General features: G+C 56.9%; 1 protein-coding gene across 29 annotated transcripts in view; it reads left to right on the forward strand.

The window, feature by feature from the left end:
• Nucleotides 1–21,759, forward strand: part of CELF4 (CUGBP Elav-like family member 4) — a 303,332-nt gene that overhangs the window by 214,011 nt on the left and 67,562 nt on the right. For 15 of the 29 annotated variants that reach the window (XM_066246215.1, XM_066246216.1, XM_066246190.1 and 12 more), the window contains exon 3: nucleotides 16,788–16,866. In XM_066246215.1, coding sequence (XP_066102312.1) covers nucleotides 16,788–16,866 — 79 coding nt within the window. The remainder of the gene's footprint in view (nucleotides 1–16,787; nucleotides 16,867–21,759) is intronic. The other 14 variants (XM_066246218.1, XM_066246217.1, XM_066246194.1 and 11 more) reach the window with 1 other exon arrangement.

Consider the following 21,759-nt stretch of genomic DNA (forward strand, 5'->3'; position numbering starts at 1 on the left):
GGCAGAAGACAGAGAAGGCCCTGACCCCTGAGGTTCGCCCTCAGGCCTATGGGACTGGGGGACAGAACAGGACAGGGCCCTTGGCTGGAGATTATTTGCTGAATGAATGAATGCAAAAGTGAATGAATGAATGAGTGAATGAATGAATGGCCAGCCACAAGACCTGCTAAATCCTCTGCCCACTCCAAGGCTGGCCCCCACTTCAGAGAACCCACAGGCTCCCGCCAGGACTCCTCACCCTACGGGATGCAGCCCAGAGCCTCACGAGAAGTGCTTCAATGTTGCACCTGAGACCCCGTATCTTTGTCACCAGCTGGCAGAGGCATATGCCCGAGAGCTCCGAGAGCCATAAACCAGCTTCGCCCTTCAATTAAATACAGCATTTCTGAGGTCAGAATGGATGCCCCAGCCTGGGAGCTAACTATATTTCGTAAGCCCGAGATTTGTAAGAAAGTGTGTGTGATGACACCCACCCTGCATCCTCAGGAGCCAGCATGAGGGTTCGTATGGGATGTGTTGTATGGAGGAAACAATAGGACACACAGAATCCCACGTCACTGGGGATGCCGAGCCTGGGATGGTGCACCTTGGGAAGCTCAGTGCAGACCTCCCCTGAGCCTCCCCTCCCTGCTCCCTCCTGCTATGTGTTCGTTCACTGGCAGGCGCATAACCATGTGTCCACACAAAGCACACCCCGGGAAGAATTCCAAGCCTTTGCGCTCACGTGACGCCATGCACGAGTGCACGTGTATCCACATGTCCAAGTGCAAGGACCCACACAGCCGTGGTGGGCACCCTCCCGCAGGCCCAGCAGAAGTCCTCGCTTTCCAGTAAAGGGATCCATTTTGGGGACAGGCACTCCCCTCCCCACATGAAGGGAGTGGCTTGGCAGCGGAGTAAAATTTATCATCATTATCCTAATATCATCTCCAGGCTTGACAGTGGCAGCAGCTAAAGAAAATACCAAGGCTTAACGTGGGGCACGCGGGAGAGGGAGGCAGAAGATAGGAAATATGATTTATGATGGAAATCAATGCGATCATCATACTCTGTGCTTGTAAAATTGGGCTGCGCCTTCGGTGGCCACGGGCCACTTCCGCCCTGCCTGTCAGAGGGTCTAGGGGACCCTGGGAGCTGGATGCAGGGTGGAGAGAAGGACCCAAATGATTGGGATCTTGCCTATCTCCTTTCCTAGTCTTCTGTGGGGCAGTTGGGGTGCAGGGCTCTGTCTTAAGAAGAATAAGAAAGGAAGCAAATTATCTTATATCAAACCAGGTCTTGGGCACTTTTGCCCACGTGACTTGTTCTGCTTGCCACACTACCCTGTGAAGATAGAGAATCCTATCTTGCATTTTCGAGTCTGTTAAAATGCAGCACAGAGAGTTTAAGTGACTAAGTTAAGGGCACACTGCTAGTCATGGCAGGGCCAGCTGTGCCGTTCCCATGACACCACATGGCTTGCTGCAGGTGTAGAAAGGCTGTAGGGGGCTGACCATGCCATGTGGTGTGAGGGGCCCCAAGAAGGGCCCATCCACCTCATCCAAAACCCCCCCACCCCCAGATAGGCCAGTGTCCGGAATCCTACCATTAGCAATATCCCTTTCAGTTAAGTCATATCCAATTTAGTTTATGAACTGTGGTGGTGATTGTGGTAACAATGATAATGGCAGTGACAATGGTCAGGGTGACAGTGATGGTTTTACAGATGTTTGTCACCATTAACACAAGGCAGCGTGTCAAGGCAAAGTACAGACAGGCATTGCTGGGAGTCCTGGAGATCAACTTTCTACCCTACAGATTTTTCTAGAAGAACGAGTCAAGAATTCTGTACCATGGCCCAAGAGACGCAGAAACAAGTGGGGCAGTCCTTCCTGGTAGATTTGGACACGAGCATTCTTTTTCCACTGAGTGGAAAACCCCTCGCTCCATGGCAAGCCATTTGTGCTAAAGATGGGAGGATGGTGATGGAAAATGGCTTCCAGGGACCCAGCTCCTGCCCATCTCGGGGTGAAGCTGCAATAACTGAGGGAGCCTCCTTACCAGAGACGGATTAAGGTTGGTTGAGGCCCCAGAGAAAAAGAAAATATTGGGCCGCTTATAAAAAGAGAGGGACAGGGAAAATAAAAATACATGTAACCATATTTTTAAATAAATAAAAATATTATGTGCTATTAATGTTAAAATTGCACATATGAAACCAAACTTGGTGTCATTAGAAAAAAAGTGTGAAGTTGGGGTTTTGCGGGGCCCTTCAGAAGTCGGGGCCCAGGGCGTGCGCCTGCCGTTAAATCCGCCTCGCTCCTTTCAGGGGCGTGTTCCTCTCAGCTCCTCTTAGAACCAGGTGGGTCTCAGCCAAACGGAAGAAGGAATGAATGGATGCACTTGGGGAGTCAATGTCAGGGATTGAAATTAGACCCCCATAGAGACGGGGGTCTGGGGGAACAGGCTGATGGAGAGAGGCCTGGAGGGGGCGCAGGCACAGTTCCGCCCCCAGGGGAGCTCTGAGGCCAGGACATCTCAGGAAGGCGGCTTAACTCGGCTGTGAAGGTGGGGACGATCCTGAGGGGGAGGCGTGGGGCTCCTCAGTCTCGTCACCACAGCCTCCTCTCTGTCGGCCTAGGGGGACACTGAGCCCAGGGGAATAGTGGGGCATGGCCGTCAGCTTCCACCCACCAGCCCAGGGCCGCTGCAGGTCCCCTGCTAAGCAGCACCCCTGAGCCACTAAGGAGAACGTGGAGACAGAGGCCACGGTGCGCGGGAGCAAAAGGGATTCCGGGAGGAGGGCATCGGGCGCCCAGGCCAGCGAGCCACCAGCGCGGGGAACAGGGGCACGCCCGGGAGCAGTAGACAACAAGATAGAGAGAAATGTAGTGGGACTGCACGGGAGCCCGGGTCACGGGGCCCGGCCGGCCGGCCCGCTGGGGGGTGAGGGTGGCAGCTCTGGCATTTCAAAGGGCACCTGGGGGCCAGCGCTTGCCCTGATGAGACCTCAGCAGCTCAATAGACTTTCCAAACGTAATTAGTGTTTAATGGTCTGGAGAGACGCCGCATCCGCCGGCACTGGCCGTATCATGGCGTCCGCTTCAGACTCTTAATTAACGTTTAAGGAGACTCTCGGCCGGTGGCCGCCTCCGAGGCCATGTCCATCCCACTTTGCGCCCCGCACCAGGGCCCGGGGGCGCTCAGGGAGAGTGTGAGGGTGACTCCAGACACCCCCTTTAAAACAAGCTTCCCACAATGCTCTGGGGCACTGGTTCCCACCTGGGGTTACTCCAGGCCACTCCTTGTCAAGGGTGGCAGTGCTGGAGACCACAGAGGACCCGGGAAAGAAAGAGGGAGAAACCCAGCCATCGTGCAGAGGTTAGTGGGCACGATGGACCAGGGAGCCCCTCAGTGAGCAAGGCTCCCAGGGGCAGAGGGTGCGTGTTGGGGATGCACCTGGGTGGGGGACAGCCACCAGGCTGAGGGGGACCTGTCTTTAGCATGTGGGCAGGGTCCCTGAGGGGCTACCAGTGGCTCATGGTTCAAAAGCCTCCTGTTTCCTGCAAAGGATGTGGAACCAGGCAGGATGAGGGGACAATCCAGGCAGAGGACAGCAGTGCCCGGAATAGGGTTAGATTCCAACCTGCAGGCACAGAAGATATTGGCAGGTGTGAGCCTGGCCATTGAGCAGTGGCAGTGACATTCCTAAAACCTAGTAACCCACAGATAGAGTCAGGTTTGGGGCTGGAAGTCACGCATACTTGTGAGACAGGCTAGAGACAATGACCGAGAGGACCCAGAATGTGACACAGAAAGAAGGTAGAGGTGGCACCGGGGACTGTGGCCTTTGAGGAGCGCAAGTTGAAGAGGAGGAGCTGGGTCAAGTGTCTGAGGGGAGAGGGAAAGAGGCCTGCAGCACCTGGGGGTGCCCGGTGGTCAGGGCAAGGGGCAGGTGAGCAGGGCAGGGCGGATGACCCGGCAGGAAAGCGGAAGAGGGCACGGTGGAAGCGAGGAGGGGGCACCGGCACGGAGTGCCAACCTGGGCACTGCAGCACCCCATTCACCCATTCAGGGCAAGGGGCAGATGAGCAGGGAAGGGCAGATGACCCAGAAGGAAAGCGGAAGAGGGCACGGTGGAAGCGAGGAGGGGGCACCGGCACGGAGTGCCAACCTGGGCGCTGCAGTACCCCATTCACCCATTCAGGGCAAGGGGCAGATGAGCAGGGAAGGGCGGATGACCCGGAAGGAAAGCAGAAGAGGGCACGGTGGAAGCGAGGAGGGGGCACCGGCACGGGGTGCCAACCTGGGCGCTGCAGCACCCCAGCCCACACGCACACGATCACACCCACACCCACGCCCAAGCCCGATGCACTCGTGGGCAGTGCCTGCGACCCAGAGACCCTGGCGTGTTCCAGGAGGAGGGCCATGATCGATGGTTATTAATGAAGCTGCCCCGGAGATGGCTAATTGATGGCAGTGCGCGGCTGTTGTCTGGAATTTAACCTGATTCATCATTTAGCCTGTTGGAGGCTGGAGAGCTGTGTTAATTAATGCCAGGAAAACAGACTTGGACGAGCTGGCGGTGCAGCCTCATATTAGGAAACAGAGAGCAAGGGGCAGAGGGAGGGAAAAAGAGAGAAAAAGAGAGAGAATGATTACATCTAAAGCCCAGAGACAAAACAAATTCCAAAAAGCAAATGTCGGTGCCGTTTCTAGGATGACTCAGACTTGCACTTGGCCGGCATCATCCGGCGGCGGTGTGAGGATTAAGAGCAATTTCCTCTAGATTTGTCATTTACTTGGTGTGGGCTTTGTTCTTCCCTTTCACGTGCCTGGAGACTCGCTCTCGGCCTAGGACTGAGCCCTAGCGAGACAGGGAGGAGAGGTCCCAGCTCTTGGAAGGGTGGGACCCGGGGAGGCAGGACCCCTTCCTGATCTTGGCGACAGGGCCCCAGTCCCAGGGCAGCCTGCCAGGGTTCTCAGCGGGGACTCAGAGCATCTGACTCAGGGACAGGCCCAGGGGCGATGGGGAGGAGCAGAAGGGACAGCGAGTGGGCTGTGGGTGACACAGACGAGGACCTCTATCCAGCCTCAGGACCAGGCCACCCACTCCCCTTCTCAGTCCCACTGCTCAGCTTCCGAGGCTCAGAGTCCGAGTCAGAAAGGCAGTGGCCCCACTGTGCGCTGAGAAAAGTCAGACCCACCTGGAGAGAGCCCCTTCTCCCCTCCGCAATGCCATGGTCAGGACCCAGGCAGGTGTGTGCTCTCGGGGGAAGGGACAGCCACCTGTTGTGAAGGGGGGCTGTGAGCATGTTAGGGCGGGAGAAACCGATTCTCCGGTCTGTGCAGCCTAGGGCAGCTTTGGAAGATGGGCTTGACTTGCGCTGGGGTGCTGGGGAGCTCAGGCTCCAGGGCAGATCGGGGGAATGAGGGAAGCGGGTCCGGCTGGAGGCCTTCTCTCAGCACTGGAGCTGACCAGCGTGGATACAGGACACCCTGTGCAGGAGGGAGCCCCACCACCCCCTGTACTGTGTGAGCAAATGCTAAAGAGTCACCGCCGGAGCTGAAATAGGGACTTCCACGGGAGTGGGTGGCGGGTCCCCGACAAGAGCAGGGCTGGGAAGGGGCTCGGGGAATGGGTTACTCTGCTGCACCGAGGGTAGAAGGCTCAGCACACGCCCGGGGCCTGGGAAGGGAGCCCAGGGTAGAGGATGGGAAGGAGAAAAACTAGATGTTAGGTATTTCCTCAGAAATGATGGAAATACCATACTCACTAAGAGGAGGAGAGGGGGGCGGGCAGAGGATAGCAGTCGCTCCTGTACTGAACACTTACTTACCAGGTGCTGGGTACTGTGCTAAGAGCATTACCTGAGCTGTCACATTCAGTTCTCTCCGCACCCCAGGGGGAGGGGACTCTAAGAGGTCAAGTGACTTCCCCATCCCATAAGAAAGTGTATGGCAGAGCTAGGACTGAAATCCAGGCCTCCCCACTAAATCAGGGCATGTCTCTCCCAGAATGATCTTTCCACTGCTGTGAAAGAAGAAAGAAAGAAGAAAGAAAGAAAGAAAGAAAGAAAGAAAGAAAGAAAGAAAGAAAGAAAGAAAGAAAGAAAGAAAAGAGAGAGAGGGAGGGAGGGAGGGGAAGGGAGGGAGGGAGGGAGGAAAGAGAGAGAGAGAAAGAGAAGAAAGAAAGAAAAGAAAATCACCACACACACACACACACACACACACACACACACCCTGAAGAGGGTTAGCAAACCAGACTGGCTGTGCACATTAAAAAGCTTGGTTTCCACAGAAGCAAATCTTAATTAGGACCACAAGGGTCCTCCCACCCTGGACAGGGCAGCCCTGGCAGGAACAAGTGAGACGAACATGGGCCTTGGAGACAGAGCCAGGCTGTCCATGGCCTTCTGGACCAAAGGAGCCCTGCCTGAGAGGTAGAGCCATGTGAGTCCAAGTGCACCACTGCATGGCCGCTCAGCGACGTCTGACTGTGCCATTCCGTCGGCCTCACCCCGAGAAGCATCTACTCGTGCAGGTGGCCCCCAACCCCAGCCCCATGGCTGGGGCGGAAGCAGAGGTGAGGAGGACAAGGAAAACCACAAAGCTGACCGGGGTGTCTCTCCCTCCTGGAAACCAGCAGAAGAGATTTTTTACTGCCACCCCCCCCAGGTTGGGGGGCACCTCCTTTGTTTGTGCCAACCCACGCCCTGCCCGGTGGGTGAGGGGAAGTATTCTGTAAACTTCAATTGCAGAGAGCAAGGACAGGGTGCAGGCTGGGAAGGGATGAGAGAGAGAGAGGAAGGTGGAGAGAAGGGGAGGGGCAGCCCCAGACAGCCCCACCAATAGGCTCGCCAGTGCCTGCGCTGTTGCTGGACACTGCAGAGCAGAGCAGCCTGTTGCATAGCAACTGCCAGGGGCCTGTTCGTGGGGCTAGACCGAGGAGGCTCCTGGCCCACCTGCCTCCTCACCACACACACAGAGCTCCCCACCCCACTGTGCCTGAGTGGCAGTCAGCTCGGGCCACACACACCTCCAGAGGGCGCCCTCGGTGCCATTTAGTATGCTAGGATTTGACCACCTTCTCCTCCAGACCCCCTTCCAAGTGGAAGCCATACAGGCCAGGCTTGGGCTAGGACCAGAGTTCAGTCCAGAATCAAGAATTAAAGCCAAACTGGAGACATTTTACTTCAATCTGTTGAGTACGTCCCGTGCACAAGCCACAGACTTCTTCAGGAGGGGACCAGGAACCATGACAATGCTGGCCATTGCTGATGTAAACGTCCGCCCAGGTTCCTCAGGCACCTGCGACCCAGCTTTGCTGTGCATGTCGCTAGCCCTTGCTCTTGCTCTTTCTGAACGTGGCCCCAGGGGAATGTCATTCCTGATGAAAATGGACAGGATATAGGGTCCAACCGCACAAGCACAGACCCTCCCGGGGCACAGCGGGTGCCCCCACCTCCTCCTGACCTGCCTGCGCTCACACCCTGACCCCTGCCTCTCCCTGTTTCGCACCCCGAGGGCCCTTCGCTCAACTCACCGGGGGCTCCTACCGTGATTCCTCCCCTAAGTGCTGCCCCCACCACATACAACCTGCCCATGAGTTTGCTCATGGCTAGTTTGGCTTCAGAGAAGACCGAAGGGACATAAAAGCCACATCATCCGGTCAGTACAAAGTCTGGAGCTTGGGAAGGACTTGCTCTCTCTTGTTTGCCATGGTCCCTCATACTTCCGGGTCCCCCGCCCAGGCCCGGGCCACGGCCCATACAGGTCCGCACTCCTGTGTGCTGACTTCAGGCCGGCAGGCCCAGACCTGGGCCCCAGTGATGCTATTGAGACAATGGGTGCCTGTGTGCTCCTCAGCCCCCTGGCCTTCGCCCCGTGAGGGCCACTTGTGATAGCAGTAAACCAGAGCAAGTCCAGTGGCCCTGGCCTGCAGGGTGACTTGTGTGGTCAAGAGGGCGCAATCCCAGAAGGCTTGCTGGAGGAGGGCACGAAGGCTTAGGACTCTACTCTTTAGACCGATGGGGGAGGAGGTGAAGATGGGGGTGGGAACGGCAGGGGAGGAGACCTTGCAGCCAACACAGGGGAAAGGTGAGATGGTCCTATGGGTGACTCAGAGGTGACCTCAGGTACTTTCCCAAGGGACCCACGAGAGCCTTGGCTGACAGCCAGCCCCGCCCAGGGGCAGCTCCAAGCTGGATGGTCTGGACGAGGAGCGGGGTGAAGAGCTGGCAGGGCCACCACGCTGGCACGTGTCCAAGCACCGAGCATCAGATGGCCCTCTCAGAGAGGGGAGTGGGAGCAGAACCAGATTTATTTAAAAATCTTATCTGAAGAGTTTGCATTTCAATGGGCTGTGGACTTGCATATTTTAACAAAAACCTTGGGTTCTTCTGTCTAGTGTGTGCTCACGAGCTGGCTCTCTGAACGATCATCCCTGCTTCAGTAAACCCTTCCTAATCCGAAGGTACAACAACGCCACTTTGCTGGAGGAGGGAGAATTAAAAGGTCTTTCTCTTTGGGCCGGAAACACGGCTGTGCAGCGAGTGACCGCTCCTGGCCTCTGGGCACTGCAGCTGCCAGTGCGTGGCTGGAGCAGGAGGCGACAATGCCGGTGATGGGGAACAACAGAACATCCATTTGGTCAGTGAGCACTCATTAAACACCTACTGTGCGCCAGGTACCATGAGGGGTCTGAATGTGCTGTGGGAACAAAGTGAGTGCGGGCCTTATCTCACAGAGAAGAGGCAAGTGTCAAACAACCAAATCCACAAATTTTGGGACCATAATGGCAAGGCAAGAAAGGAAAGAATGGGCAACTTGATGGGACACCTAATGTAGCTTGAAAGGCCCAGGCAGTGGGGGGCAGAGATGAGAGTGAGGAGGCTTGAGAGGCAGCTGGCCTGAAAAGGGAGCCAAAGCGGCCGCACCCACAGGTAGCCTTGGGATGGGCCCCTCGCCGCCTGGGCGGGGTGCAGCCGACAGGCCCGACAGAGTGGACCTCGGAGTCTGGACCATGGTCAGGGGCTCTAGCGAAGGTGGGTGTCACGCTAAGATGACCACAGGGGGTATCCTTGAGTCAGAACTTGATGATGACGGCAGGCAGGCTTTCTTGAATTCCTAACCCCTCTCTATGGAATGAACCGTATGCGATTTCATAAGGAGGTAATTAAAACATTAATATATTTACAAGCTAAAATAATGTGCACTGCTTCTGCCGTTCCCCTGCGATCCCTCCTCACTAGAGGACTGGGCCGGGGTTCGTTCATTCCTCCCAAGGTGACAGAGAGCCTACTGTGCACAGCAGCGGGACTCCGACAGGGCACGCGATTCCGAATCTGCTCTCCTGGGGCCTTGAACAAATAATTTCTCCATTAATTAATCCATTCATTACAATGTGCTAACTACAAAGTCCTGGAGGAGGGCAGAGTCGCTGGAGGGCCGCCCTTCCCAGGGTCTCATTCGTGAGTGCTCTTCTCAGTGGAGACTGGAGTGCTGCTTCCCCACCAGCCGCTCCTAACCGCAGGCTGGAAATTCTCTGTCTACTCCCCCCAGATTGTCCAAAGTTCTCCTTTAAAAGATACATTTGAATGACAGTCTTCCTGTAGCAGGAGCGTGTACACAGACCTGAGCAATGCCACAAACATGTGGTGATGTTTCAGGAAATGCCTGATGCTTTCCAGGGTGGTGGGGCTAGGAAGGCACGGTCTTCAAGGCACGCAGCCTGTGTGGTCACACAGGACCCCCACGCACAAAGTGTCTCATGCTTGGGGTTTAGCACTCTGCAGTCACCATCTAGAAATTCTTAAAATTTATCTTGGAACTTGTGTTTTGTAAGTGAAGTTGTGGGATAGAGAAGCACGTGTAAGGGTCCTGGGGCCTCTGCTCATGCACAGTTCCATCCCCCATCACTTGCCTGGTCTTCGCAGCTCCTGGGCTCCATGTGCAATCAGCCTGCCCTCGAGGCCACCAGCAGTGGCATGGGCACAGGTGAGGGGAGCGCCAGGTCTGTTCAACGTGTGGCATGGCAGCACTGTGACGTCTGTCTGGCTGACCAGACCATGTCTTGGTGGGGTCAGCCTCTTGCCCAAGTACCTAGAGTGTCCCTGGCCCAGGATTTACAGCAGCCTTGAGTGTTTCCTGCTCACTGTAGGGGCACCGTGAGCAGAGGTGCGGTCTGCCTGGACTTCCCAGGGCCGACTCTCAGCTGAGCTGCAACATGTCAGGCTGGGGTCAGCGGAAGGGGGAACCCAGTGGTCCTCAGGCCCAAACTGCCCCTCATGTTGCAGGGGGAGCTCTGGGCACCTTTAAGGAGTCTCCATGCCCCAGGGGACCCTCTCTTCCTCCTTCACCTTCCTAATCGGGCTTTCCTTTGTCTCTCTGGCCAGCTAGCTCAAGGCCCCTCCCGGCACATGCCACAAAAAACAAATTGTGTAATTTTGATGACTCTGCATAGGACTTCAATGTCCTGATATTTGCATTTAAAACTGGCATCGCGCAAAATAAAGATGAATGTTGGAATCCATGCTAATAATTTGAAATTTATATTTTTCTTTACTTTAAACGACATCAAATAGCAAATAAAAATACCATGACAAGTCAAAAAAAGAGAGAGACCGTGGAAGAAAGGGAAAACTTTATATCTTTGTGATTTAACAATGCTTTTTTTTTCTTGCTTTTTTCAACAGAGACTGGCAAATTATGTCTCTCTTCCCAGAGCAGCAATGCTGCAGGGATCGGGGCGCAGACGTCCCGGGGGACCCCAGCACCCGGGGTCCGCTGCTGTTCACGTGCCCACGACAATAACATAGGCTGGGCTGGGGAGCAGACAACATAGGACCAGAGTTCTCTCGGGGAGGGGGGATGAGAAGCAACAGCGGTGACGCATGAGGACGAGCAGCCGGGCTCCTCACAAGCACAGCCAGGCGGGGGCGGCTCTGTGGGCAGGGGCGGGGATGAGAGTCGCCTCCAGGGGAGGCTTCAGGCTTGGACTGGAGGAGGAAAGGATCCCCACACGGCTTCGTGACTGGGGGACACACAAGCCCTTCTGGTGAGGAGGGAGCTAGGCATCACCAGGTGTTCACACACCCCAGAAGGAGCCAGGGAGGACCCTGGGCTTTGAAGTTTGGATACTTACCCTAGATTTACACCTGGGGGCTCAGCAGCTGGCTGAAGAGCACTCTGGCTGTCCCCCCCGGATGCAGAGCTTTGGTCCAGACCTCCCTGAGGCAGTCCTGGGGCACGGGAAAGCAGTGTGGAGGCTGACGTTTGTGGAGAGCCTACTGTCCAGCAGGCTCAGTAGTGTTTATACTGCACATAGTAGTGTTTCTTCCTTTACCTCCTCTAATTCCCAAACTGGGAATTCTTTTTAAGCTGTCTGTGATGTCACACAGTACTATTTAAGCTTGCACGTGTGTACACACACACACACACACACACACACACACACACACACACACACGGGAGAGAGAGAGAGTGAGAAAGTACTGCAGGGCAGATTGACCGGGGAAGTCTTACTGAAGAAGAGTAGGGTTTGGACGGCCAGTGAGGAGTGACAGGGGACTTTCCAGGTCCTTTGATTCTGGAGACAGCCTGTGCTGGCCATGCAGTGGCCCGGTGTGAAACACAGGGTCAGCACCTGAGAGGACAGGTGGGGAAGGGCCCCAAGTGGCCCCGTGGGCAGCGAGGTGTCCCGGGTGAAGCAGGGGCAGGCTCACGGGGGACATCCCCAGAGCTCTCGCCAGCACTGGCTTAGGCCGGTGTCAGGCAGACCGGCAGAGCCGAGCTCACCCCACCCCTCCCACGTCAGCCCTCAGGATGGTGGGAGCAGCACAGGACAAGCCAGGTGAAGACAGTCCCTTCCTGACCTGATGACAGAACACTCCTGAGCTCTCAGGGACCAGTGACCCCCTCTGCTGGCTGGCCCTGCTCCAGTGGGGTGCTCATTCCAGCCTCGGGGATCCACACCGACAGAGAGGGGACAGGAGAGACCCAGAGAGATGGCTTGCACAGAGGAGCAGGCCCCGGAGCCCAGCCCAGGTCGTACCTGGGGGACAGGGAAAGGGGTAGCTGGAACTGCAGGTCAATCAGGGCCGCCTTTCCAGATGGGGGAGGGACGCTCCTGCCCCAGCTCACCGGGCGGCAGGGACCTGCAGACCCCTGTGGGGGGTGGGCATGGCCAGCTAGGCACAGATGGGATGGGGGGGGATCAAATCTAAGAGCCAGGCTGGTCTGTCTGTCTGTCTGTCTGCCCACTGGCCACAGGCCTCTCCTTCCATGGGGAGCCTGCGCTGCACGGACAGGTGAAGCCACTGGACCAGCTCAATCATCGTATTTATTCTAATTGTATCGTAATCGTCCCCAAGGAGCCTGGTTCAAATGAGCTTGACATTATTAAAATTTTAATGCCCAGTTTTCATAGCTGAATGAATATTTAAAGGGTATGTCCCAGCTTAAGTTATGATGATGAAGAAATTAATGGAATGTCTTGTTTAATGCATGGATATGTGTTGATGCAAAAAGTAGCAGAGATGGGGAGGGGGAGGGGCGGCAGCGCCTGAGCAGAAGGACCTAAGAGGGAAGGAGCCCTCCACCTGCCAGCCCCCTGCTGGGCTTGGGAGCGGAGGCTCACAAACCCTGGGCCAGGACTCCTCGCTCCCTCTGAGGGGCCTGGGGCTAGAAAGCACGGTGGACAGGAGTCAGTGATGTGTCCTCAGAAGCCTGACCCCAGAAGCCTGCCCGGAGGCTTCGGGGAGCCGTTTCTGACCCAGGGGAGGTCATCCCAAGTCACCAAACCTTGCTTAGGCCCTTGGAGGCATGACCCCGGCTGAGAGGCACACGGGAAAGGGAGATGCTGGTGACACCTCAGAAAGAACAATAGTGAGGGTGGCGTTTGTACCCCAGCCCAGGTCCCCAGCAGCGCCCAGCCCCTGGCCCTCCTGGAAGGATAAGACAGTGGCTGAGGGGGACATTGGACAGAGGAGCAAGAGGTGGGGTGAGGGAAAGGCACCATGGAGTGGGCTGTGGTGTCCTCCAAGTGTGGTGTCCCCCTGAAAGGGGCACCCTGGGACCTGAGTGACCTAGAGCTCCCCAGACCAAGGCCATGGTCCTCAGGTGCAAAGTTAGAAGAAGGACAGGGACATGGCAGGTGCCCCTCCCACCTTCTCCCCACTAGCCTTTCTCCTCCTTGTTGATGTCCCCTTCCTCAATGGCTTTCTCTGCAGCCTCACTTGGCCTCCTTTCCCCAGGACAGGCTCCTTCTATGCACACCCCCTCCTCGAGATGACACCAGGCCTTGGAGAGGCTTGATGGGGCCAGAGTTTGGAACAGGGAAGGGAGCCACTGACCAAGGGAGGAAGATCTCCCTTCAAGCCCAAAGCGTCTGTCCAGAGCCTGTTCCGGCTGAGAAATGTTCCCAGCTGAGCCTGACACTATTTCTGCTGAGAATTAAGAAAGCACGGGGCCGTATTTTATCTCTCCGTATACCTGGCACCTCTCTGACAGGCTCGAAAAGACCGGCTGGATACTGACCATCCTTAGATCATAATGGAACATGAAAAATGATGCAGGAGTCACAGGTCCATGGGAAACAATTCAATTCTGCTCTAGCAGTTTGTTTGGATCACCCCGTGGCTTCCCAGCCCACGGCCGAGGGCACGTGGGAGACCCAGGGAGCCCGTGGTCAAACTAGGGAGAAACCGCAGCAAGCCCTGGTGCAAGCCCTGAGCCGAGAGGGGGGTCTTGGGAGCCTTGTCCTGGGCTGGCCAGGTACGGAGGGGCTCCCAGCGGTGGGAAGCTGGGGACACATCAGGCTTAACTGAAGAAGCCTCATGCAGAGCATTCACAGACACCCAGGCCCCAAGGAGTGTGGGACAGCAGCTGGCTGACCCCTGGGGTGGGAGGTCCCATGCACAGTCAGGTCCCACTTGCCTTGTTTAGTGTACCATGGAAAACGAGCGCCATCGCTCTACCCAGCCCTTGTTGATCCACAGGACTCACCCCAACACAGAGAAGACTGGCTGTGGGAAATAAGATACCAGGGGAGGAGTCCTCCCAGCAGTCCCCGTCTTCCGTCCTGACGTGGCCCCTAAGCCTTGGAGGTCAGCCTGGGCATGCTCAGGCCCTGACGATGGCGTCTCTTCCACGGCCTCCCTCCTTCCCTCATCTGCACAGTGGCAGAGCCTCTACCTGCCCCTCCTCAGCTGTACTTTCCTCCCCTCTCTTGCTGGGGAAGCCTGAATCCCCCATCCGGCCCCCTGCTCTCCCCTTCTCTGCTTTGCCCTTGCCTGGACCATCCCCAAAGCCCACCACACCGGGCTCCCAGCATCTCCTGAACACGCAGTCAGGAGTTAAGAGTCCAGGTTCATCTTGATTTCACCATTTACCACCTGGGTGACCTCGAGCCAGTTTCTTAACCTCTCTGAAACGAATTTCCTTGCTTCAGAACAATCTAGTCGCATGCATCATAGGAGACGTTATGATAATCCAACAGTATCATCTCTGTAGCAGCTCTTGGTGTTCTTGTCGGTGTGGCAATGCTGTGTACCCTGTGGGGGACCCGAGTCCTGCCTCCTGCAACTCAATTCCCAGCCTTGACCTTACCTTCACTGTGAAAAAGGAAGAATGTTTGCGGGAACCTTTCTCTGGGGTACCAGGAAGGCTTCATGTCAAGAGGAAGAGGCTGGTGGGGCTGTGGGAGAGGGGCTGGCAAGTCAGGGAAGGAGCTTGGGGGGCAGAGGCGGCGAGGATGTAAGGCATGGAATGGTAGCAGGGGTGGTTGGGGCCAGATGTGAGCAGCCTGACCAAAGAGTTGTATTAGGTTTAATGACACAAGAAATGTGGCCCCAAACTCCCCTTGCCAGATAGACATTGTCCTCACGGACTGCCTCCCAGAGTAGCTGGGGTCAAATAAGATAAAATGCAGGCCCACCATTGTGTGGTTAGCACTGTGCCTGCCCATCGGGCTGAATCCCAGCTCTTCCCCTTCTCGGAGCTCCGGCCTGTCATTGGTGAGAGCGATAGCACTCCCTACCTCAGGGAAGGACACTAATTACATAAGCAAGAGAGCCGTAGAAATACGCCCAAGAGAAGACAACGGCCAGAACTGGGTCCAGGCTATGGGGCTTTTCTGTAGGAGAATATTGCAGGTTTGGGGGAGACTAGGAGAAGGAGGTGATCTAGGAGGGAGGGACAGTCCACAAAAGGGCTGGGTTCTGAGTCCCAAAAAGCACTGGACAGGAGACCAGAAGTGCCCTGGCTCCCTCCTGAGACCTTTCTCCCAAGCCGGAAGTCTGCTTAGTCTTCTGGACCCTTCACTCAGACACTGGAATAGAGGTGGTTTACTGGGGAAGCCAGAGACGTCACCATGTCCCTCTCCTTCCTCTCTGTGATTGGAGCTCTCCACAACATGACAGTGTCCTCTGCTGGCAGAGCTCACATACAGATCACCTTCCTTCCCCACCACTCTGTGAGGCGTGCCAAGTGGGGGCCCCGGGCAAACAATGGCACCCTGACCCCCTCTCAGTGAACTGGCCTTCAGTGTCCTGTCTTGTCCCCCTGGCCACCTGGCCTCCTTTTCTCTGTTCTGTGGCTCTGCCTCTGGCTCTGTCCTTCTGGCGGTGACTCTGCCCTTCTTTGTTGTCACCTTGCTGACTCACCAGCACCCGCACTCCCCCACCCCGTTGTCTTGACGCAGCCAAAACTCACTTCGAATCAGAGACCAGAAGGCCTGAGGAGGCTTGTGACTGGCTGGCCCAGCGTCCGGACACCAGGGGAATTGGCAATAAGACGTCACCCGGTGCAGGACCGAAGCCCCCAGATTCCCAGGCTCATCATGCCACTGGTGGCCCTGCCTCTGCTTCCCCGTCTCTAAAATGGGGGTGTTAGTGTCTGCCCCGCCTGCCTTCCAGGGTTTTGTTGAGAGAGATGTGCAAATGTGATGAAGGGTAAGGGGGTGGGGGTCATGGCACGCGGAAACATCGGCAGAGACATGCAGTGCAACGCCATGGGTATGATTACTACTGTTTTTATTGCTTGACACATCTTGGGACTCGGGGCCGGAGAGCCGACCCTGGTGCCTCCTGCATCAGAGCGGATTAGAGACAGGTTATGAAGCTGGGATGCTTGGAGTTTAGAGACCCCTAGTGGCCTGAACTGGGCATCGAGACGGATCCCAGAGAGAGGCAGGCGGCGTGGAGCCGTGGGGAGCCGGGCAGAGCCCTGGTGTCCTCCTGGCACCCAGACGCCATGTGAGGCGAGTAACTCTGCCAACTCCGTCCACACCTCCGAGGGGGGCGCCCCAGCTCTGCGTCAGCTGGGGGCCCAAAAACACCGGCACCGGGACCCACAGGCCACATCTTTGAGATGGCTTGGGGTCTAGTGAAACTTGATACCATGCCCTGGCCTGGGCAGGGGGCAGTCTTTGGCCAGAGGCCAGCTTGTTTGGGCAAAGCCAGCCGTGAACCAGCACCGGCTGGAGGTGCACTGTGGAGACACCTTGGGTTCTGATATCACGGGCTAGCAAGAACTGCTCAAAACCGGGACAGGAACCCCACACGGTTCCAATCCAGAGGAACAGCCCTCCTGCAAACACAGGGGTCTGGGGACTGAAAAGATGAAGGGAAATGGGTGGCGCTTTGGAGAAGACTCAGGTTTGCAGCTGCACAGCGTCTGTCTGTACATATCACGTATCAGCCGGCCAGGTCCGTGTGCCCGTGTCCCTGTGCCTCTCTGGGTGTGGGGGGGTGTTCGCCTCCCACCCCACGCCTGCTCTAACCCTGCCCCCCTGTGCTCTGTTGCAGATGAACCGGCCGATCCAGGTGAAGCCGGCGGACAGCGAGAGCCGAGGAGGTAGTAGCTGCCTGCGCCAGCCCCCTTCACGTGAGGGCCCACTTGTCTCTGCCTCTCCCCCCCCACCCCCTCTCCCCAGGGCAGCGATGCAGCGACTCCCCGTCTCCTCCTGTCCGCGCCCCCTCAGAGTCGGGACAGGGCTTTGGGGCTCTGGGGGACTGGTGGGGGGGAGACAGAAGGGAAGGGGTGGCTGGGTTCTGCCAGTGCTGGGGTTCGGTCCTTTCTGTGAGGGAGCAAGCAGCTAGCGTGTCCTGGGGCGTCCTCTGCTGCCTTTCGGACCCCGACAAGGCACTTCTCCTACTTCTGTGTCACCAAGGAGAACACCACTGTGATGAGAGCTGACCAGCGGACAGGGTGCTGGGTCAGGAGGTAGGGATGCAGGTCGGAAGTGGGAGGGTTCAGGCCAGAGCGGGCACATCGGAGAAAGGCTTCCCATGGCAGCGTCAGCCTGCTGAGGTCAAGATTCTGGAGCTAGACTCAGGGAGATGTCTGAGAGGGGGCAGAGCAGGAGGACACAGCCTCACGCTGCATACCAGGCCCCTGCCCTCAGAGAGGAGCTTGTAGGAAGGAATTTCTCTCTCTCCTCTCCTGCCTCCCCACCCCCAATGTTTTCTAGGAAACGAAGAGCAAAGAGTAAAATAGGCGAAAGCTGCTTGTAAATTCAGAGTCAAGCTCCTTGTCTGGAGGGAACTGTAGTGTGGTCACTAAAGAGTGTTCACTGTGGCACCTGTAGTCCTTCCAGCTCTGGCCACTTTCCTCTGGGCCTCACTGGGCCTGGGTTGGGCACAGGGCCTCTGTGGCTCTGGCCACCTCTTGACCTGGACCTCGAATCCCACCCACCAGGGCCCACCTGGTGTCTTGTTGCTGCCCCCAAAGGGGCGCCATATCCCAGGGCACAGACATACCACCCCATGCCCCATTGAGAGCTTCCCATCCCAAGGACCCCGATAGTGGGGAAGGGTCAGGTTAGGGGTAAAGATGGTTTCGGCATGAAGGGCCTGAGCCAGCTGAGCCTGCCTGGTTCACGCCCATCTCCCAGGAGTCGAGTTCTTTTGGTTTTCTCCATACACACAAGCCCTCCAACACCCAGTGCCAGGCACCCTCGCCCTGTCGGTGAGAGGAGTGCTGTCCGGCCAGGGCCTCTCATAAAGCTTCTCCTCGGTGGCACATGGCAGAGTCACCGGCTTCTTCCAGGAGACCATGTCAGAGTCTCGGCCCATGTCACCCCACCATTCAGTGACTCACCCGCAACACCCCGTTCATGAAGTAGGACCAGGATGCAGCCCAAAGCCCCGTTCCTGGCAGGCAGACTCAGTGCCACCTGCTGTCCCAGAGAGGAGTTCCCCCGGGCAGGGGCAGCCAGAGAGGAGTTCCCCCGGGCAGGGGCAGCCAGAGAGGAGTTCCCCCGGGCAGGGGCAGCCAGAGAGGAGTTCCCCCGGGCAGGGGCAGCCAGAGAGGAGTTCCCCCGGGCAGGGGCAGCCAGAGAGGAGTTCCCCCGGGCAGGGGCAGCCAGAGAGGAGTTCCCCCAGGCAGGGGCAGCCGGAGGCCTCGAGGAAGTGGCCGTGAGGAGGGGAGATTCCACACCTGGAGCGGTCAGCCCCAGGAGGGAGCCCCCTAAAGGGCGGCCGGGCCCCTGCGTGCAGAACAGGCAGCTCAGAGTCCAGCCCGTTTCCTCCAGGCCCGGATTGGGGAGGCGGGGAGGCGGGGAGCCCCTGCCAGGGCCACGTGGAGCTCTAACTCAGACCCGCTCTCCCTCCCCTCGCCTCGGAGGCCATAGCTCTCTGACTCTGACTTGCTAACCTCATCTCCTTTCTCCCATATATCTCCTGCCACTGACACCTGCCCCAAACCAGATTAATCAGCTCTTTTATTCTCCCTGCAGTGGAGAGGGGGAAAGCAGAGCCAAACCTAAACATCTATCTATTAATTGCATATTCAATATTAAACAGCGAGATGATCCTGAGTCAGCACTATCGCCCAACTAGTTTAAAAAAAAAAAAAACACGAAAGTCGGTTTAAAATAATTTAATATCCATTAAATACTTCTTCTGGGTGGAGGAGATGGGGAAGAGGTGAGTATTAAAAAAGATGAACGAAACGGGAAGAGGAGAAGGGTGGGAAGGCAGGGAGGGGTGCTGGGGGAAGGTGAGGGGAGAGGGGCAGGAGGGAGAGAGAGGCCTGGGGCAGGGGTGGAGGGGGCGGTGGGAGGGAGCTGAGGCCACTTGGGGCACAGCCCTGGGACACCTGGTACCTTGGGACCCCCAGCTGCGCTCCAGGGGCACCGGGATGCTCATGAGTAGCATGAAGAGGTGTTTTCTGCTCAGGATTTGAGGTACATTTGGGACCTGGGGCTGGAGCAGGAGAAAGGGCACTCCACGCCTCGCCCACCACGGAGGGAGGCCACTGCTGTCACATCAGGATCCCAGCTTCTTGTGACAAACCTCATGCTTCTCAGGCATCCTCTGGCCATGTCAGCCCCTGTCAGAGGAGCAGGAGCCCGGGGTCGGGCGTGGACGGGGGGAGTGCTGCTAGGAAGTCTGTGGGTGGGGGGCAGTGTTTTGATTTTGACTCTCAGGGCTATAGTCCCGCATACAAATTGCTAGTTGATGCTGGCAGGCCACCACCCTAGCAGAAATGGTTAGGGGGGGAACTCAGTTCTTTTTCCTCTGGGGTGGGCTTGGTCCCCGCCTTTCCACCAGAGAGACTGGAGTGGAGATGCAGGGATCCGCACTGTGCTGTAGGTAAGAGAGGGGCTGGCTGGGTGCTCGGCCTGGCTCCCCAGAGGACAGGACAGCCATGGTTGTTCTGGTCCAGGGTTCTAGTCCTGTCTTTGCCTGGCACTGCCTCTGAGCCTCTACCCCTCACCCAGTGAGAGGAGGGGTCATATTCAATAAAGCTGCTGTTTACAGAGCATCCACTGAGGGCTCTGTGGTTTATTTTCTTTTTAACTTTTATTGATTGATTTTAGAGAGAGAGGAAGGGAGAAAGAGAGAGAGACAGAAATATTGATCAGTTCCTGTATCTGCCCTGACCAGGGATTGAACCCACAACCTCTGCGAATCAGGACGATGTTCTAACCAACTGAGCTATCTTTCCAGGGCGTGTGCGGGGGTTTTAAACAACTGTGTTTAATCCAAATAACATCTTTGGGAAGTAGAAGTTATTGGCCCTACTTAAAGGTGCAGACCAAGGCACAGAGAGTCTATGTAACTTGTTGTAAGTCACACAGCTAGAAGAGCCAGAATTCAAGCCCCTGCCTGTCAGTCACCGGCACCTAGGTAGTCTGCATTTCTCTGACTCCTGGGATAATCTCTTGGACTCGGGGGGGGGGGGGAGATACTGCAGGCATCTGTCGTGCCGCTAGGCCTATTTCAAAGGTGTCTGAGGTGAGAGGAGCAGGGTCCCAGGTAAGAGAGGCAAGACCAGGCTGGACAAGGAACTCTTGGACCTTCTCATGGGACATGAGAGACCAGGGCTGGAGGATGTCAGCAAAGAGAGCTCGTTTGGGCCTGGAACAGGCAGGGAGGGCTTCCTGAAGGAGGTAGGGATTGGACCAACAGGTGTAAACCTGGCAGGAGACAGTGAGGGCGAGTGCAAATGGGACCCTAAACATAAGGCCAAGAGGTTGGGCATGTCCCCATCAGAAGCAGGAACCACTGATCCTGATTGGGGGGCAAGGCAGAGAGAAGGTATCCCAGCTGTAATGTCCTTGGAAGAGAGACGACGGCCCTGCTACCACCACCAAACCTAGGGCTCCAGCTCGACATGGAAAGAAAACCGAAAGAGAAAGAGCCCCCCCAAGGAGCCACACCTCTGCAAGGAGGACCCAGTTCATGTCACAGAGCTTGTGGGAGCAAGTCATATTTAACCTCATATCCACCCCCCAGAAAGCAAAGCCAACTCCTTAACCAGGGGGGTGAGGCAGGCTCGGGACAGGAGGGGAGACAGTGGAGGATGGCGGGTGCCCTGCCAGACCATCTCAGAAGCGAGGACACTGCACAGGGCAGGCACCATGGTGTCTTTGCCTCCTGAAGGCAAGTGGGCCAGCCCCAAGAGCTCGTTCATGGTCAGCATCTAAATTGGGTCTCCACAGCAGCAGGGCCCCTTTAGCCTCTTGGTTTCACTCTGGATGGGTGCCCACAGGGTGCTGCCCTGCAGGCCTGACCCCCTCCTCATCCTCCCTGGCTCAGGACAACCCCCACCACCACCACCACCGCCACCGAGCGAGGCTCCTGTGGCCAGGCTGTGGGGCTTCTTTCAGGGACTGAGACTCTGAGTGTTTGGGGATGCCCTGGGCTGAACTGGAAAAGGCTGAAACTGGGAAGTGTGCCCACTCCCCTCAAAAGGCCCAAAAAGGTCAGCAGCCAAAAAGGGGACCTTGAGGAAGGAAGGAGAGGCGGTGTCCTGGGCCAGGCGGAGCAGACCCTGGCCTGATCCCACCTCCCGCACCCTTACTACTCCCAGACACACACCAGCAGAAGCGTGCTGTCTCCCCTGACCCTTAGAAAGCCCCCCCACCCAAACCCAACACCCTCCTCTTGCCAGTAACCATTCACAAGTTCGAAGGTCCCGCTCAGGTGGGCCTCATGTTTGCTGCTGTGTTTGCAATCACACACAACACCATCACCCTGACCGACACAGCACCCACAGACACGTGCTCAGTTTCACACACACTCCTGGGAAGGTGGAAAACAAATGTCCTCACTAGGGACACAGTGGTTGGAGGTGGGGCACAGACTGGGGTCACCAGGGTTTTTCTCACCATCATGAAATGACAGGGGAAAAAAAAACCAACCAGCAAGATGGGTGGCTTAGGAGTTGGAGAAGTTAGAAACCCAGATGGCTCAGGAAGGTGTCTGGAAAGATGGGATTCGGGATTGCCAAGGGACCCCTCCTGTGGAAGGGGCGGTGTGGCACTGGAGC

The sequence above is a fragment of the Saccopteryx bilineata genome, chromosome 11, assembly GCF_036850765.1.
Source record: "Saccopteryx bilineata isolate mSacBil1 chromosome 11, mSacBil1_pri_phased_curated, whole genome shotgun sequence".
NCBI classification, from domain to species: domain Eukaryota; kingdom Metazoa; phylum Chordata; class Mammalia; order Chiroptera; family Emballonuridae; genus Saccopteryx; species Saccopteryx bilineata.